The sequence below is a fragment of the Macrobrachium nipponense genome, chromosome 11 (genome assembly GCF_015104395.2).
Source record: "Macrobrachium nipponense isolate FS-2020 chromosome 11, ASM1510439v2, whole genome shotgun sequence".
In the NCBI taxonomy this organism is placed as follows: domain Eukaryota; kingdom Metazoa; phylum Arthropoda; class Malacostraca; order Decapoda; family Palaemonidae; genus Macrobrachium; species Macrobrachium nipponense.
Window position 1 is genome coordinate 47,700,594 of NC_061087.1, and position 17,480 is coordinate 47,718,073.

Consider the following 17,480-nt stretch of genomic DNA (forward strand, 5'->3'; position numbering starts at 1 on the left):
AGAAGACCGGAAAAATGACTAGTGCTGTGGGTATGGATGGCTGCCAGTGGTCCAGGGAAGCATATAGAAATAAACACAAGAATGAACAGTTCCCACTATATAGCATTCCGGAGGAAGTTTTGATACATCCATTTGTTTATTTACCTACTTATTTTTTTACATTCATTTCTTTTAAGGAACATATAGGTCTGTGTGGTAAATGTTGTATAGACTGTGGATATATTGTTGAGTATGAATAAATATATATACAGTGTGGTAGTTAGTTGCAGCAATGCTGAGCAAACCTACACAGTTATGTGGCAAAAGAATATGATTTTACTTTAACACCAGTATCTGCTAAACAAAAGAACTAAAGAGAAAACTTTGAAAGAAATTTGATAACAATAATAATAAAGACAATTAAAAGCCACATTACTGATAAAAATATATATTTTTTACAAGGTTAAAAATGATGAGGAGAGACTTATGGATACTGTTCCATATCCCTCTTCAGTCCTACTGATGGTAAAACAATGGAGGGAGTGTTACGACAATGCAAGGAACTGGTTCAAGGCGGATTCCTTTAACAGTGTTGGTTAGGGGTTAACTGAGCAACACTGTTAAAAGAATCCGCCTTGAAGCAGTTTCTTGCGCTGTCGTAACACTTCCTCCGTTAGAAAAGTAAATCCACAATAATCTGTCTGTTTATTCTTGTTATTTAAAATACAAAGCAGATAGCTTTCGATGACCTGCACGTTCTTCCTTGTCAAGGATAGGAAGAGGAAAGCGGTTCTTAGAGCTGAGAATAAAGCTAGTGTAGCTGCTTCCGCTTCTTCTATCGAAGCACCTATACCTATTCCTTATCCTTCTCCTCTGATTATGTCTCTGATCTTGCATCCTCCTACTTCTGCTCCTGTAACCCCTTCTCCAGCTTTGTGTGCAGTTTCTCCTGACACCATTCTCAGTCTTGAGTCATAAGTTTGAGAAGTTTGATGTGTTAGTCAATACTGTTATGCAGTTAGGGTTATCGGTGAAGTCCTTTATGGAAAAGGCTTCAAGTGAAGTGAAAAGTTTCAGTGCAGTGCAATCTGAGGGTGCAGCTGTTTGTCCCGATAGCTCTAGATGAAAGTCACTGTCCCACTCTCCCGCCTTGGAGAGAAGACATAGCGGAGGTCCAAGGGACACCATCAGGGTTTGCCCAGAGGCAGTCACTCCCTCTGTCAATCCTGTAGTGCGCCAGCAGGATTCGACTAAACAATATTGGAAAGGTGTGTCCTTCAGTGGTAAGTTATGACTGGCTTGACCAATTCTTTGCCTGTGAGACGCCGCAATTGGATCGACTCTTCCTCTTCACGCCCACTTAAGAGACGTTCGACTGAAGAGGTCTTCTCGCCGCCTCCTGTTAAAAGGAACAGATGGTAGGTAGCAGTCCTCGTCCTTCTTGCAGTGTGTACATGGACTTCTCCCAGTATGATTAATGCAACGACAGCCTCCGTCGACTCGACTGTGGAACGTTGTGTTTCGATTGTCGACTAGCTCGGCAATCCAGAATATTTAGGAATGTGGCTTTGACTTCTCTTACGGCAGATGCTTTGACTGGTTCTTCGACTTTGGAGGCAACAAATGTTTCGACTGGCGCTAGACCTCTGGTGTCAAACGTGTCAACTCTTTAGACGCCGGTACCTTTACCTGCAGCTCAAGAAGACACTACCTTATTCCCCCCTGGTCAATAATTATAGGAGTTGATGTCTTGGATGAGAGAGAGCAAGCAAGGATCCAAGAACAGCGAGTCGAATGTGGATCCTCAGTGTCGCCGATTTCTTCAGATGAAGAGGAGGATCAAGAAGCGGACATGATCCCGCTTTCGTGCTATTCGAAGCTTTTACGCTACCTCCGGGATACGTACCCAGACTATTTCGTGGCAACCGCTCTTAGGTCTCCTGCTTTGATATTCCTCATGGGAAGGAAGAATTTTGATCCCCTTCTCCCGAAACTCATGCTGTCTAAGGCAGCTAAATGTTACCTTCGGGATGTGGAGAACTGGTTCTCTGTAAAGAGAGCTTGGGAAAGCGACTTTCGCCTATCCTTCTTCCAAGTTAATCAAGGAGAGGTATAGGTTCTATGTTATTGGAGTTTCTGCCTCCTCCGAGGGAGACTTCTCTGGTCTTGTTGACGTGAACAGAAGGTCAGCATTCGCAGCAGCTACGATATTCTTCACATCACCTGAAGTGGATCATCTTGTCAAGAATATTTTCAAGATTTTGGAAATAATGAGCTTCCTGGACTGGACAATCAGAGCTCTCGCTACTAAGATAGAGGTCTGCCCTACACTATTAGAAAATCTTGCATCGGATTGCCTTGGGGTTCTGTCTTGTGCTGACAAATCAGTTGCGATGAACTTGCTTCTCTATTTGCATTCGGCACCTTAAAGAAAAGGCAGCTCTTGTGCTCCTTCATTCCAAAAGGAGTTACTTCACCTCAGAATTCCACTTTGTTGTTTTCTCCTCTCGACAAGACTCATCTTTTCCCCAAGGAGACTGGTTAAGATTCTTTCCGCATTAGAAAAGAAATGTACCAATGACCTTGCCCAGTCCTCCAAACATGTCAAGCTCCTGACTGACCCTCCCGTTGCGGAATCACCGTTGCAAAAGAAACCCTTTCGAGGAGGCAAGTCCAGACCCTTCATCAGGCCCCGTTTGAACTTGCGACCCCCGACTAAGACCTTTTCCAAAGCTGACGCCAAGTCATCCAAGTGATCTCACAGTCCTTCATGCTCCAGTAGGAGGCAGACTGAGCCTCTTCTAAGAGGAGTGGAGTTGCAGAGGGGCAGAGCCCTGGGTGATACAAATCCTCAGGTTCGGTTACTCCATTCCTCTCATAGAGGCTCCACCTCTTTCCACTGTACCCATCGCATTTCCCACCTACTCTCCAGGCTTGGAGAGGTATTTAGCCTTAGTTCGAGAGGTAGAGGCTCTTGTACGAAAGGCGATGATAGAGGAGATACTTAATGCATCATCCTTTGGTTTATGCAGCCATCTGTTTGTAGTCCCCAAGTCATCGAGGGGTTGTAGGCCCATGTTTGATGTAAGCGCCCTGAACTTGTTCGTTCAGAAGACCAAGTTTAACATGGAGACGACTAGTTCTGTACTGGATTCCCGTCGTCAGGGGGATTGGATGATCTCCCTGGACATGCAAGATGCTTATTTCCACATTTTAATTCATCAGGACTCCAGAAAATACCTTCGGTTCGTGTTTATGGGCAAGGCTTACCAGTTTTGAGCTCTGTGCTTTGGCCTGTTGACAGCACCGCAAGTATTCACGCGAGTCCTGACGCCCCTTGGGAAATGGTTACACCTCTTAGGCATCAGTGTGTTTCTCTATTTAGACAACTGGCTTCTCCGCTCCTCTTTGGAAAGCCAGTGCATGAAGGATCTCAAGAGGACTTTTATTAGCACACTCGTTAGGTGTCCTAATAGGCTAGGACAAGTCACAACTCATTCTGTTGCAGAGCATTATTTATTTGGGGATGATTCTGAACTCTCGAGTTTTTCGGGCTTTTCTCTCCCTGAAAAGAGTCCAGTCGTGTCTACAAGTAGTCCAAAACTTCCTGGGCCGCAAGTCCTGTTCTGCCAACCTGTGGACGAGTCTGTTAAGCACACTTGCGTCAGTGGAACAGTTCGTCAAACTCGGAAGACTACACAAGAGACCCCTACAATTCTTCATGAAGGCTTCTTGGTGCAGGGAGACGCAACCGGACTCGACAGTATTTATGATTACAGATGAAATCAAGGAGGACCTAGCGTGGTGGCTATCAAAACCAAGACTGGTAGAAGGCCTTTTCTCAGTCCACTCCACCCAACCTTTCAGTTCTTTTCAGATGCATCCGACGCAGGTTGGGGAGCCCTGTTGGGAGAGAAGAGGACTTCAGGGAAGTGGTCGGAACTCCAGTGCTCTTTTCATATCAATGTGAAGGAACTGTTGGCAGTATTCCTGGGCCTTCAATCATTCACTCGTACCTGGTAGTAGGACAGGTGGTGGCAGTTCACGTGGATATTTCCACCGCTCTTTCCTACATCAGGGAAAGGGGGGACACATTTTTTTACTCTATACAACCTGGCGAAAGATCTGCTACTGTGGGCAGAGAAATTTCAAGTCTCGTTGATCCCTCGTTTTGTTCAAGGGAAAATGAATGTGCTGGTGGACGAGCTAAGTCGACATTAACAAGTACTGCCGTTGGAATGGACTTTTGATGCCAAGGTCAGCCTAGACCCATGGAAAATCTGGGGAAAACCTACGGTGGATCTTTTCGCAACCTCGAGAAACAACCGCCTTCCTCTTTTCTGCTCGCCTGTCCCCGATCCACTTGTATGGTCAGTGGACGCAATGCTCCAAGACTGGTCAGGCCTGGATGCATATGCTTTTGAGGCCTTGATGCGTATGCTTTTCCTCTGTTTGGCCTGATAAGACAGGTGCTGAACAAGGTGTCTTTTCATCAAAACGTCTCTGACACTAGTTGCCCCATTCTGGCCAAGGAAGGAATGGTTTCCAGATATCCTCGACCTGCTCCTAGACTTTCCTAGGCTTCTACCTCCAAAGAAATGTCTACTCAGACAACCATACTTCGAAAGATTCCACCAAGGACTATCCGCTCTAGCTCTGACAGGATTCAGACCGTCAGGAGTCTTGTCAGAGCAAAGGGTTTTTCGAAATGAGCTGCAGAAGCTATCGCGAACTGCAGAAGAAATTCTTCTGACAGACTATACCAAACTAAATGGGGAATAGTATTTTGAAGATGGTGTAGACAAACTAAAGTCTTTTCTTCTGAGACGTCTGTGAGCGAAATAGCGGACTTCCTTCTCTTCCTCAGGGATGTGAAGCATTTAGCCCCGTCAACAATTAAAGGATACAGAGCAATGCTCACATCAGTCTTCAGACACAGAGGTTTAGTCTTTTCCATGAATACTGATATTTCTGATTTAATAAAATCCTTTGAGACTTCCAAATCGTCGTAGGACTGTATTTTGGAATCTCGATATTGTACTTGAATGGCTTTTGGGTCCTTCCTTGGAGCCTTTAAATTCTTCATCGTTGTAAAGTCTGACCAAGGAGACTTTATTTCTTGTAGCCTTAGCGTCAGCAAGACGAGTTAGTGAGCTGTTTGTGGATAAGAAGGTGGGATTCTCTCACAGCAATGCAGTTTGCTCTGTAGCTCTAGATTTTCTCGTTAAAATTAAGAAACCCTCTAATCTGTGGCCAAGCTCTTTCGTTCTCAAGAACTTAATGGACTTACTAGGCCAGGAAGAGGAAGAAAGACTTTTATGTCCTGTGCAGGCATCAAGGTGTTACCTCTGCAGAACGGAGAAGATTAGAGGTGTATCAGCTTGCTTGTGGTGTTCTGTTAAGAATCCCTCTCGGCCTTTCTCAAAAAATGGTATCTCCTTCTTTCTGGGAGAGTTAATTGTAGAAGCTCATTCTCAAGTGAATGATGTGGGTTTCCCAATACTGAGAATGAAAGCCCATGTAGTTTGAGCTGTAGCAACTTCCCTCGCTTTTCGTCACAAGCCTGTTGCTATCCGCTATCATCCATAATACCCTTTGGAGGTCCAAATCCATGTTTGCGGCACATTATTTGAAGTAAATCAAAACAGTATTCGAAGATTGTAAATCCCTAGGTCCTCTTTGGGTGTTGGGAGAGACGGCATAGAGGGTTAGTCCCTCTCTGTTATTATTTTGCTTTGTATCGAGGTTGATGAGTCCAAGGGAAGCCTGGGGGTACTAAGTACCTGGAGTACTCAACGGTCATTTGGTGTAGGATGGTGGGTACAAGGGTTTTTAAATTTGGTGTAGGTGACAGTTACTGTTTGTCGTTTGCGGTTGTTATTTCTGGTCTTAGCCCAGGGCAAGGGCAATACTTTATTTTGTATCTTCGCTAAGTCAGCGGCTAACTACCATGACTACGAAGATACTCCACTTAATGTAGATGCACTCTAAGGTCATACACCAAGCCTTTTACTACTTAAGATGAGCACCGACCAGAGGCAGTATTCTCCTGCAGTAGCTCTCTTACAAGGTAAGGTACAACAAGCACTAACAGTGCTCTTTTGTCTTTTTTCAAGAATTCTACGATATTTTTGAATTAAGCATACATCTACAGATCCCCCCATCCCTGCAATGGGTAATCAGCCGTATAATTGTTCGGTGAGACACTGCAATAAAAATCGCGAAGTTTTAAATCTATTTTTTGCCGTTTGTATGGAACCTACTGCTGTATAATTGTTTGTTAAGTATACAATAAAATTTCATTTTATTATAAAAATTACATTTTTGTGATGAAACTATTATAATATTCAGTTATAAGAATTTTGAATGGGTTTTTCTTGTGTTCGAACTATTAAAATTGTCAATTACAAGCATGTTCAGATGGGTTCTAAGTATTTGCGGATTTTAGCTGGGGGGGTGGTCTGGGATGCAGCCCCCACGAATAGGGTTAGATTACTGTAACTTCTCTATTTTGCTGTGCAGTCATATCTTTATTGTCATTCATCGGACTGTATGGCTAATTCATCATCATCTATATTCAACAATCATCACCAGTGAGTACCCATATGGTTTACTATTATTATTATTATTGTTATTATTATTATTATTATTATTATTATTATTATTATTATTATTATTATTATTATTATTATTATAATGTTACAGGTACCCTGTGTGTATTACATATGTATTATTATTATTTAAGCTTACCTAATATATTACTGTATTGTTATTATTTAATCTTATTGCTAATTACTAATATGTACTGTAGTTTTAGTAGTGTTACTGTACATTATTATTTAATGTTATTATTACAGTAAATAATATAGAAGTATAGTATGGAATATTGCTCTAAGAAAAAATGAAAAAAATCCATAAGTAGGCAAATTCCCACTAATAATTTATACTACATATGTTTCACAGAAAAATCTGCGATTATGATGGTTGACTGTAATTTGTGGAATTTTGTGACAGTTTTTAATTTGATGTTTACTGCTACAGTGTACTAGATTTTGTGAAGTAGGTCAGTAATCCATATTCATTAAAAAGTTATGCCGTGAAAATTTTACTATTAGAGCAAAAATTGAAGTTGGTGCTCATATCATCTGTAAATGCCTGTAAAAATTGTTATAAAATTCAATAAGGTTACTGAAGTGTTGTTGCTGTTTTGTAGACTTAGTTCCTTATTCAGTTTTGTAAGTGAAAATTTTTTTGTCCCTCTAACTTTGAGTTATTCTTAATAAGTTCAGTGTAGATTAGATGTTCTACCTTTGTCTTGAATGCTTTGTTTATATGATCTTGTTGGCATTGCTGGGGGTATACGTACCTCTTTTGAGTTGATGTTTTAATTATTCACCTACCATCATCTGTTTTGTTTCAGAGCCAAAATTCATTCCAAAAGCATCACCACGTGGTTCTACCCTCGACTCATTCACAGTAGGATGGACTGAGCCAAGTGGAGATGCTGAAGAGTATGTTGGGTATTACATGCTCTCTCTAACTGACCCAGCTACTGGAGATTCTCAACAAGCAATCAAAGAAGCTCCTGCATCTGACCACATGTTTACAGGTCTAAAACCAGCTACTCAGTATGAATTTAAAGTAAGTTCCACCCATTAATATTGTTTTATAGTTTAAAATTCATGCACCAATGAAAGCTACAATGTGTTTTATCTCAATAAAACTGACTTTATTCACATGTGTGTGTGGAAGGACAGTAATCCTTCAATTATCTAAATTAATAGAGCCAAGGGTCCATCGGATATGGGCGAAAAAAGAATACTAATGGCAAGTAAAAAAAAAATCTAGGGATGTTCAAGGGTAACTGTACCCTTCCTCACCTTAAAATTAAGTAGATTTTTTTTACGTGGCTAGGAACTAATTAGTTTGAGAAATGAATTTCTATCACTATAGATAAATTCCTCAGGTTCCGCATTGGCAGCAGCAGGGAGTGAACTCGGGCTACCAAATTGATAGGCGGGTACATGACCCCCTCGTCCAATGAGGAACCTTTCTTTACCTAATCTTCTTAATACCGGTAGTCCCTGTTTATCAGCAGGGGTTCTGTTCCAATGGGCTTGATGCTAAGCAAAAGTCGCCATTAACCGAAACTGCAATTTAGTGCTTGTGGCACCGATAACTTGCTAATGGAGCCTCTCTTAGTTATGTGTCAGTGCCATAACTCTTATTATTGGTGCCGATAACTGGAATTCAGCACATTATGTTAACCTCTTCATTACCGAAAGTTTGTTTGGAGGTAGGCGGGTACCACCATTCAAGTCTACTACACCGCCCCGGGTGCATAAAGGTGGTACGAAGAGGACCACCAAAACTCCTCTTTTCAGATAGGGACTTCCAATCATTCTGTAATTTCGGTTTGAAGAGTTTGGAGCAAAATAAACAGTATGTCACGATGCCAGACGTATGATGAACCCAAAAAAATATTATTACTGCTTATAGTAGTGTGTAGGTGACAGATGAACTGCGTCTCAACAAAAAATCACAAAACCAGACAAGCGTAAACATGTAATAACTTCTACCCAAGTATAAAACCAGTTGCATCATCATTTACTGTATTTATTTATTTATTCACTTATTACATTTTACAAATAAAAGATATGAACACCAGATAAATGAAGGTAAAAATAAAGCCTTATAGTAACACTATATATAAAAAACCAAACCAGAGAAAAAGCAAAAAAGCTATTTTTTCTGAGGACAAGAAACTTGAAAAATTTGTTTAGATACCCCTAAAGTTGTTTTCTGTGATGAAACTAATCTTAGAAAACGGCATCGACCAATTTTTGAGAGATATACTATAAAATTTGCAATTTCCATATTTATCGGCGGGGCTTTCGCTTTAGTTGTTGCTCTTTTTTTTGTTATTACGTGCTTATTTACTGTTCTATTTTGATAATACTTTATGTGCATGTTCCAGGTGGATATACCAACATTCTGTAAGACCGAATTTCTATTCAAGACTGTAGTTTTCTCACCGACCACCAGTGTCCCTTGTACAAGGGACACTAGTGACACTTGAGTTTCACATTTTTTTCATAAAATCATTTATTTTCCCTGTAGGATGATAAAACTCACAGAGAATATGCGTTATTATAGTGCTAATAATACCTGATAATTTCATTAGCCTGTCTTGATTAGTGTATTTTTGGCAAATATTTTTACGATCGGCACCCCTCCAAACTGGAGCCTACCCTTCACTACCGAGAGATTTGGTTCGGCAGCGAACGCAATGTTTACATTCTGCTCACCCACCTGGTAAAGAAGGGGTTATGGCCCCAAAAGTCACAGATTTTAAACCATATCACCATTAACTGATAACGTAGATAACTGGGGACATAATTGTAAACAACTATTAGACTTTAGACTGAAAAATTTAGGCAAAATGCAAATTAGCTATCTTTTTTCCCCATATTTTTAACAAAATAAACTGCAAAAAAGTACTTCAGAAAAAAAAAATGCAACCCCTTCTTTTTCTCTCCCAAGTAAATGACACAGTTCAGCAGGCAGGTAGCCTACCTGTGTTTACCACAGCCTACCATGGTGTTGTGACCATTAATGTATTTTTATACAGCAGCTTCTTTATCAGTTGATACCATATTGTCTTAGTGTACATGAGATAAAAATGTGTAGGCTATGTAAAGACCTAGTCTAGCCCAGGGGTTACACTCATGATATATATTTACTAAAGTCAAATAGGTTATTACAGCTGTATTAAGGGTAAAGGTAATGGCAATGAAACTGTATTATTGTATTATTATACAGTGGCCCCCGTTTTTATGTTTCACAATTCCGCGTTTTATTTTGTTGTGGATTTTTGTGGAACACAGTATTCATTTTTCCGTGGGGAAATTTCACTAATTCACAAATTTTTTCACAGAACAATATTCACAAATTACTGTTTTCGTTTTCTTTCATGACTAAATGCATTTTTATGGTAAATGAATTACTAATTTTCAAATGCTAATAATAATATAAATGCAGCAACATATCTACAGAATGTTTAATTCAAATTAGATATACTATCTGTAATACAAATCATAAATTTGTTAAGTTCATTCTGGTGGGGCCCACTCTGGAATAACAGGTGGGCCCCAGAATGAGCTTAACAGGTCTCTCTCTCTCTCTCTCTCTCTCTCTCTCTCTCTCTCTCTCTCTCTCTCTCTCTCTCTCTCTCTCTCTCTCTCTCTCTCTCTCTCTCTCTCTCCTCTCTCTCTCTCTCTCTTTTGAGGGCCAGGCTAAAAAAAACCTGCAGCACTTCAGGCAACAAAACTTTGAGGTCAGCCAAATTAAGAAAAAAAACATCAATGGTAGGAGGAAGATGTGCAAATGCACGAGGTATAAGAAAAAAAATTCAAAATATTTTTCCTTACCTTCTGCAAGAAGTTGAAAATGACTACAACCCCTTGTGGGGCCTCTTCTATAAGACAATCATAAATTTTACCAAGTTATATATGTTTTTTGTAATAAATAAATTAATTAATTTTGTAAAATTGTAAATACAGATCATACAGTATGAATAAAGATAAGAACTAAAATCAGAAACAAATCCCGAGTAAATTTGTTATAAAATATGTACGTAAATTTACTGAGATTGAGGATGCAGTAACTTTTTTGGATTATACATGATGTCTTTTCTAATATTTCTTTGCACTTTTCTTTGCAAAATTACAATTATAATTGACATGATATAAAAGATAAGAACTAAAACAACATCAACCCTTGGGTATATTTATGAGCAAATATATAATGAGACGTAGAGAGAGAGACAGAGACAGAGGCAGTACTACAGCAATACCTCAATCTTAAACGATTCAAGTTACACAAATTCACACTAGCACAAGCTTTTCATTGAAACCTAATTAGTATCATATGCGAGTATTTCACAGACACGCAAATGCAACATTTCCGAATCCTGGAGAAACCCTGCAAAGGTGTTTGTTCACTTATTTTATGCAGTTTATAAGTTTTCAAGCTTTCATGCAGAAATTAAATAACATTAAATGATAAAAATAATAATTCTCTCTCTCTCTCTCTCTCTCTCTCTCTCTCTCTCTCTCTCTCTCTCTCTCTCTCTCTCTCTTTTACTGAGATGAGATCATTTTTATGTTACATGTAGTATCTACTATTATTATTAATACTATTTTCAAATATTAATAATAATGATAATATAACTGTTAACTAAAAAATTTGTGATAGTATTTTAAAGAAATAACCTTTCCATTTCACTTTTAAGTAAGAACAACTCTTCTCTCTCTCTTTCTCTCTTACTGAGATGAGAGAATTTTTATGGTACATCTTCTATATGTTTATTAATATTTTCAAATAATAATAATAATAAATTTTATTTTCAGCTCAAGGCCATATACATGGAGTATGCAAAGTACAGACAGTAACATACACAATTTAGATACATGAGATAACATGATGAAAAAATGGATAATCGGCAATATCCACACAGTTGCTGAAGTAATATAAATGATAATCATAATAATGGTAATAAAAGTAATAATAATTGGCAAACAGTTTATATATAATTAAACTGCAGCAAAAGACCTTAACCCTCTAACGCCGATTGGACGTATTAAACGTCGACATAAATTGTCTGTCGGGTGCCGATTGGACGTATTAAACGTCAATAAAAAAAGTTTTAATAAAAATTCGCGGAAAAATACTTATAGGCCTACCAGGCGAAAACATTTGAATCACGCGCCTTGGGGGATGCTGGGAGCTCACGGATCAAGGCGTTGTTTTGTTTACAATAGTTACGCAGGCACGCAAGCGCGAATTTATTTCTTATCGCACTAAAAAGTATGAGTGACACATCTCAGAAATTATTACGTCACTTGGACATAATTTTTGCACCATTTTAAATAAGCCGTTACATGGAGTATTATATATGAAAATGTGCGCAATTTCATGTAGAATACAACAAAAAATACTCATGATTGTAGCTTTTATCAGTTTTGAAATATTTTCTTATAATAACGATAAGTGCCAAAATTTCAACCTTCGGTCAACTTTGACTACCGAAATGGTCAAAAAACACAATTGTAAGCTAAAACACTTATAATCTAGTAATATTCAATCATTTACCTTCATTTTGCAACAAATTGGACGTCTCTAGCACAATATTTTGATTTATGGTGAATTTAGGAAAAAAACTTTCCTTATGTCCGCGCGGTAACTCTTCTGATAATTTTTTTTTGCGATTGTCGTAATGTTTGCACCATTTTAAATTAGCCGTTACATAAAGTTTTATATATGGAAATGTGCGCAATTTCATGTTTTATCAGTTTTGAAATATTTTCACATAAATAACGATAAGTGCCAAAATATCAACCTTTGGTCAACTTTGACTCTACCGAAATGGTTGAAAAAAGCAATTGTAAGATAAAACTCTCATATTCTAGTAATATTCAATCATTTACCTTCATTTTGCAACAAATTGGAAGTCTCTAGCACATTATTTTGAATTTATGAAAAAAAAAATTTCCTTAAATCCGCGCAGTAACTTCCAAAAAAAATCCAAAATTTTTTTGTGCGATTGTTGTAATGTTTGCACCATTTTAAATTTGCCGTTACATGAAGTTTTATAGATGAAAATGTGCGCAATTTCATGTAGAATACAACAAAAGATGATTGAAGGTAGCAGCTTTTCTCATTTTCGAAATATTTGCATATAAATCACGATAAATAGAAAAAAAACCACATTCGGTCAACTTTGACTCTACCGAAATAGTAAAAAAATGCAATTGTAAGCTTAAACTCTTACAGTCTAGTAATATTCAGTCATTTATCTTCATTTTGAAACAAATTAAAAGTCTCTAGCACAATATTTAGATTTTTGGTGAATTTAAAAAAAAACTTCCCTTTCCTCCGCGTGCTGATTCTCTGCCGCAAATTTCCGAAATGTGTACGTCGCATTCTCGTAATGTTTGCTCCGTTTCATATTAGGCATTTCATAGAGTTTTATATATGAAAATGTGCGCAATTTCATGAAGAATACAAAAAAAATAATTGAAGGTTGTAGCTTTTCTCATTTTCAAAATATTTGCATATAAAAAAAATATATAAAAAAAAAAATCAACATTTGGTCAACTTTAACTCGTCCGAAATGGTCGAAAACTGCAATTGTAAGCTTAAACACTTTCAGTATAGTAATATTCAATCATTTATCTTCATTTTCAAACAAATTGAAAGTCTCTAGAACAGTATTTAGATTTATGGTGAATTTTTGAAAAAAACAATTTTTACGTCCGCGCGTTATGAATTCATGCATCATTTTGTGATAATATTTTCTCTTTGTTGCTTTGATCGTTTTACAATGTGTTTTATACCAAAATTATCACAATTTAGTGTACAATACAACGGAAAAAAAATTAACTCTTTAGCTTTAACGTTTTGCTCACAGCTTGATTTGAATACAATTATATATGAAATTTTTATTTTGCGCTATCATATATCGCATTATTTATATATGATAATGATATTTTTTCATTTCTAATGGTTGCATACTAAACTTCAGGCAATGACAATAAAAAGGAGCCAAAAATGAACTCTTAATCTTGAAAACTAAGCGCACTGTGATTTTAAAAAAATATATTTTTTCTGCTTCGGCGGTCACTCCGAGACCCCCTCGTCATACGGGAGACGAGTTTTATTATACCCCTTCGGCGTAAGAGGGTTAAGTGGTTACCATATACAAGTCCAGAGGGCTAAATAAGAAAATTGAATGTAGAAAATTTCTAAATTGATAATATTCACAGTATTAATGAAAAAGTAAAATATCAGTAATTACAAAACTGCAGAAATATAATGATGATGACAGATTCAACATTCAACAGATGGCACTTTGCAAAGACAGATTAAGTCATTCAGGAAACAAACGCCTCATTTTCCCATTTTTCCCACAAATTTAGATCTTCTTCTTGCCTCATTCCTTAGGATGGTCTCTTGGGTTTAGTCCAGAGGGGGCACCCATAGATACTGTAGCAATACGAGCGGAAGAGCAGCAGTTTATTGTTTTGGTGATGGAATGCAAACTCCTTTGCAGTCCTGTTGCCAGTTGCACATAGTTTACGAAACATCTGTTCCAGTCTGCCAAATCTTTTAGGTCATTCGTGATAATGTGACCCAAACACGGAAATTCGTGCACAAATTTCAGCTAATGATTTCCAAGGAAAATGTGTGATTCTGCAATACGTATGCTTAAGAGATCTCAGGAGCAGCAACATGCACTGGGTCTTAGTTTTTGTTATGTAGGATATCAAATTCCTCTGCATAGTGGTGGCAATTGTCGATGAGTTCAACATTGGAGACCTTTCACTAATGGGGAAATAAACACAATATTGTTGGTGTAACAGAGGTTGTTTGTAGTTGTTTCATTGACAGTGCATCCGATTGAGAGTGAGATCAGTTTGACATTCAGGGCATCTGTGCATGTATTAAACAGGTATGGAGAGGGAATGCCCCCTTGCTGAAGCCCGTTTAGGGAGCCAAAGGTGTACGATAATATGTTACCTCATTTGCTGTATGGAGAACTGGCAATACATAATGCCAATTAAATATAGAGGTGTGCATCTTTTTTACAGCTTCAGGAAGAGCTTCAGGTAGTTTCTTCTTTCAATTGCTTTTCTCATGTCCACAAAACATAGGAAAACAGGAGAGGCTGATGATAGGTAATAGTTCAGCAATTCTTTCAGTACATAGATGCATGTTTCAGTTGGAGTGGTTTGCTTTAAATCCAAACTGGTTGTCAGTGGTGTGTAGAAAGGGGATAAGTCTCACCAGAAGAACCATCTTAAGTACATTCAACGCAATCGTAGTGATTGCAATCAGGCAGTAATTACCAGGGTCAGCTGCATCCTTTAGCTTGTTTTGGATTAATGGTATTAAGTGAACTAGGAGTAGGGAGTCTGGAAAAAACTGGTGAATTATGCATCATTGAATAAGGCAGCTAGCAAAATGTAGATTATTGGGTAGCAGAGTTTGAAAGCTGCTGCAGGAAGACCATTGCAGCCAGGCGATTTATTACTAAATAGGTTGTTTATGTCATCACTGATGTTACTTAACGTAATACAATCTTTGAAATAAAATTGAATGTTTTTAGTAAGGAGGTTATCTACATCCCTTCTGGTGTCTTGATTGTTTATGCTGAATTGATTGCCCCACATACATGCGATAGCCTCATCACTGCCTCTCCTACTCTCTGTGATAGCTTTTTAATTTTGGGATTTAGGGATTGAATATCTTTCCAAAGACAAGTATAATCACCGAATTTTATATTTCTAGACATTGCATCAGCGCTTAGTTGCTCTTCATTTAATCTGCAGTGCTAACAGTTAGTCGGAACTGTGCTCTTGCCTCTCATTAGCAATGCAAAGTGTCCTTCCCTTGGGCTACCACAGCAAAAACATTTCTCTTGAATATGAATACAGATCTTTAACCAAGTCATTCCAGCCAGGTATATTACAAGAATTACCTTGACGAAATCTAAAGGTAGCCCTGCCGGAAGCAAGTATAGCAGAAATATGTTCGATTAGAATTCATTCAGATCTCTCCTGTGGTGGTCATTTTTACATTTTGTGTTAGTACAAAGTAAGGCATTTGCCAATTGAACTATTGACCACAACCTGGTTTCTGTGGTCACCTTAACATATCTGGTTTTCTGTTGGATTTGAAAATCCCAGTTTACAGCTGGTGGGCGATCAGTTAGGGGGTTCAAGATAGGGAGGGACGGGGTACTGAATGACACCTGTAAAGGGATGTGATCGTAGCCCATTGCAAGATCGTAGCGAATTCACAATGGAATCATGAAGTTGTGGAGATGTGATGCAGTGATCTAGCCAAGAGGTTGTGATTGTGACCATTCTATTTTATACTTGAGAATATGAGGAGGGAGGAAGGAGCATTACATCGCTAATCTGGCGAGCATGCTTTTGACAGAAGCGAGTAAGTTCATTATAAAATTATTTTGTGGGGTGAGTATTAAGGTCCCCTATTATACAAATATGATCAGCAGGAGAATTGTGAATAATACACTGTAACTCACTGAGGATCATGCAGTATTGATCAAAATTATTGTTATTTTCCCAGCCATATAAACATTATTAGAATCTTAGAGTCCCCTACTGTCACTTGAAACCCCAGCAATCTGTCACTCTTGTAGGTCATCACATTCACCATGATGTCTTAACGATTTGTGCCTCAGGAAAGAAAGGCCCCCATTTGGGCGGCCGGCTAAGGTTTGATCCGTAACATGCATTGATGAGGTCGAGAAAGCACTGAAGTTTTCATGTATTGAATTGAAGATGACAAGGTCATGTGGCCAGAGGAGCATTTCTTGCAATGCAATGATATCTGAACATGTTTAGGAGAGGAATGTTCTGTCTGAGGCCAAAAATATTCCAAGAGATTATATCTGATGTATCCATGGCCACTCATGAAGATGGGAGATGAATAATAATAATGATAATAATAATAATAATAATAATAATAATAATAATAAAACTTTAATAACAAAATGATGCATATAAGCAATTCTTTCCTTTTATCTTTCTTTTTAACTCCACAGAAGCTCGAAGTCGAGAGCTGTCAAATATGTCAAGTAATGCAACAGGAGGGAGAGTGGTGCCAGATTAGCGTGAATGATTTTTACATAATTCTCTCTCTCTCTCTCTCTCTCTCTCTCTCTCTCTCTCTCTCTCTCTCTCTCTCTCTCTCTCTCTCATGCATGTAATCTTCACACACACTATTTTTATTTTTAAGGGTAATGTATTAAGCTAACTTTTAAAGGGAGTTACAGTAACTTTAATTTTATTTAAACGTTAGCTTAATACTTATGGAAAGACTATTCTTTTCTCTCTCTCTCTCTCGTAGTTAGGGGTAGCGTAGATAATTTTTAATTGATCTATTTTTACCTTTACCTTCTAGAACTGTGAATGCTTGTTCTATAACAGATGCATAACTTAGAGTTGTATTAGTTCAAATAAAGTGCACTGTTTGTTCATGAAAAGGAATTTCAAAAACAAAGAGAAAGGGACAGAATAGAGAATTTCTTAAAAGTGGTTGAGGAGAATTTGAAAAATAGGTTGGTTGGTCGGAAAGGTGAAAGAAGAAAGAACTATGTTGTTACATATGTAATCTTCACACACTTCTATATTTTTACCAATCATTTTTTGTTGTTGTTTTATGGGTAATGTATTAAGCTAACTTTTAAAAGTTAGCTTAGTATTTAGGGATCATGAATAAGGTCAAATAAAGTGTTCAAACTCTAGAGACCTTGCCAAACTGACGTGAAAATTTCCCTTGTGCGAGGGGTTTGGAACCTATCCTCGCATAATTTCGGGGTATTACTGTACTTGCTCCCTTGAAGTCAAGATCACAACTAGCTCCTGAGCTGCCTGATTCTTGATTTTGGACAGTCTTAAAGTTGCCGTCAT

General features: G+C 38.0%; 1 protein-coding gene across 2 annotated transcripts in view; it reads left to right on the top strand.

Annotated features, from left to right (window-relative positions):
- LOC135205750 (tyrosine-protein phosphatase 69D-like) overlaps positions 1-17,480 on the top strand; it is a 472,711-nt gene that overhangs the window by 180,113 nt on the left and 275,118 nt on the right. For both annotated transcript variants that reach the window (XR_010312592.1, XM_064236870.1), the window contains exon 9: positions 7,400-7,620. Coding sequence is in view for 1 of the 2 variants with exons in the window: in XM_064236870.1 (XP_064092940.1) it covers positions 7,400-7,620 (221 nt within the window). In the remaining variant the exon portion in view is untranslated. The remainder of the gene's footprint in view (positions 1-7,399; positions 7,621-17,480) is intronic.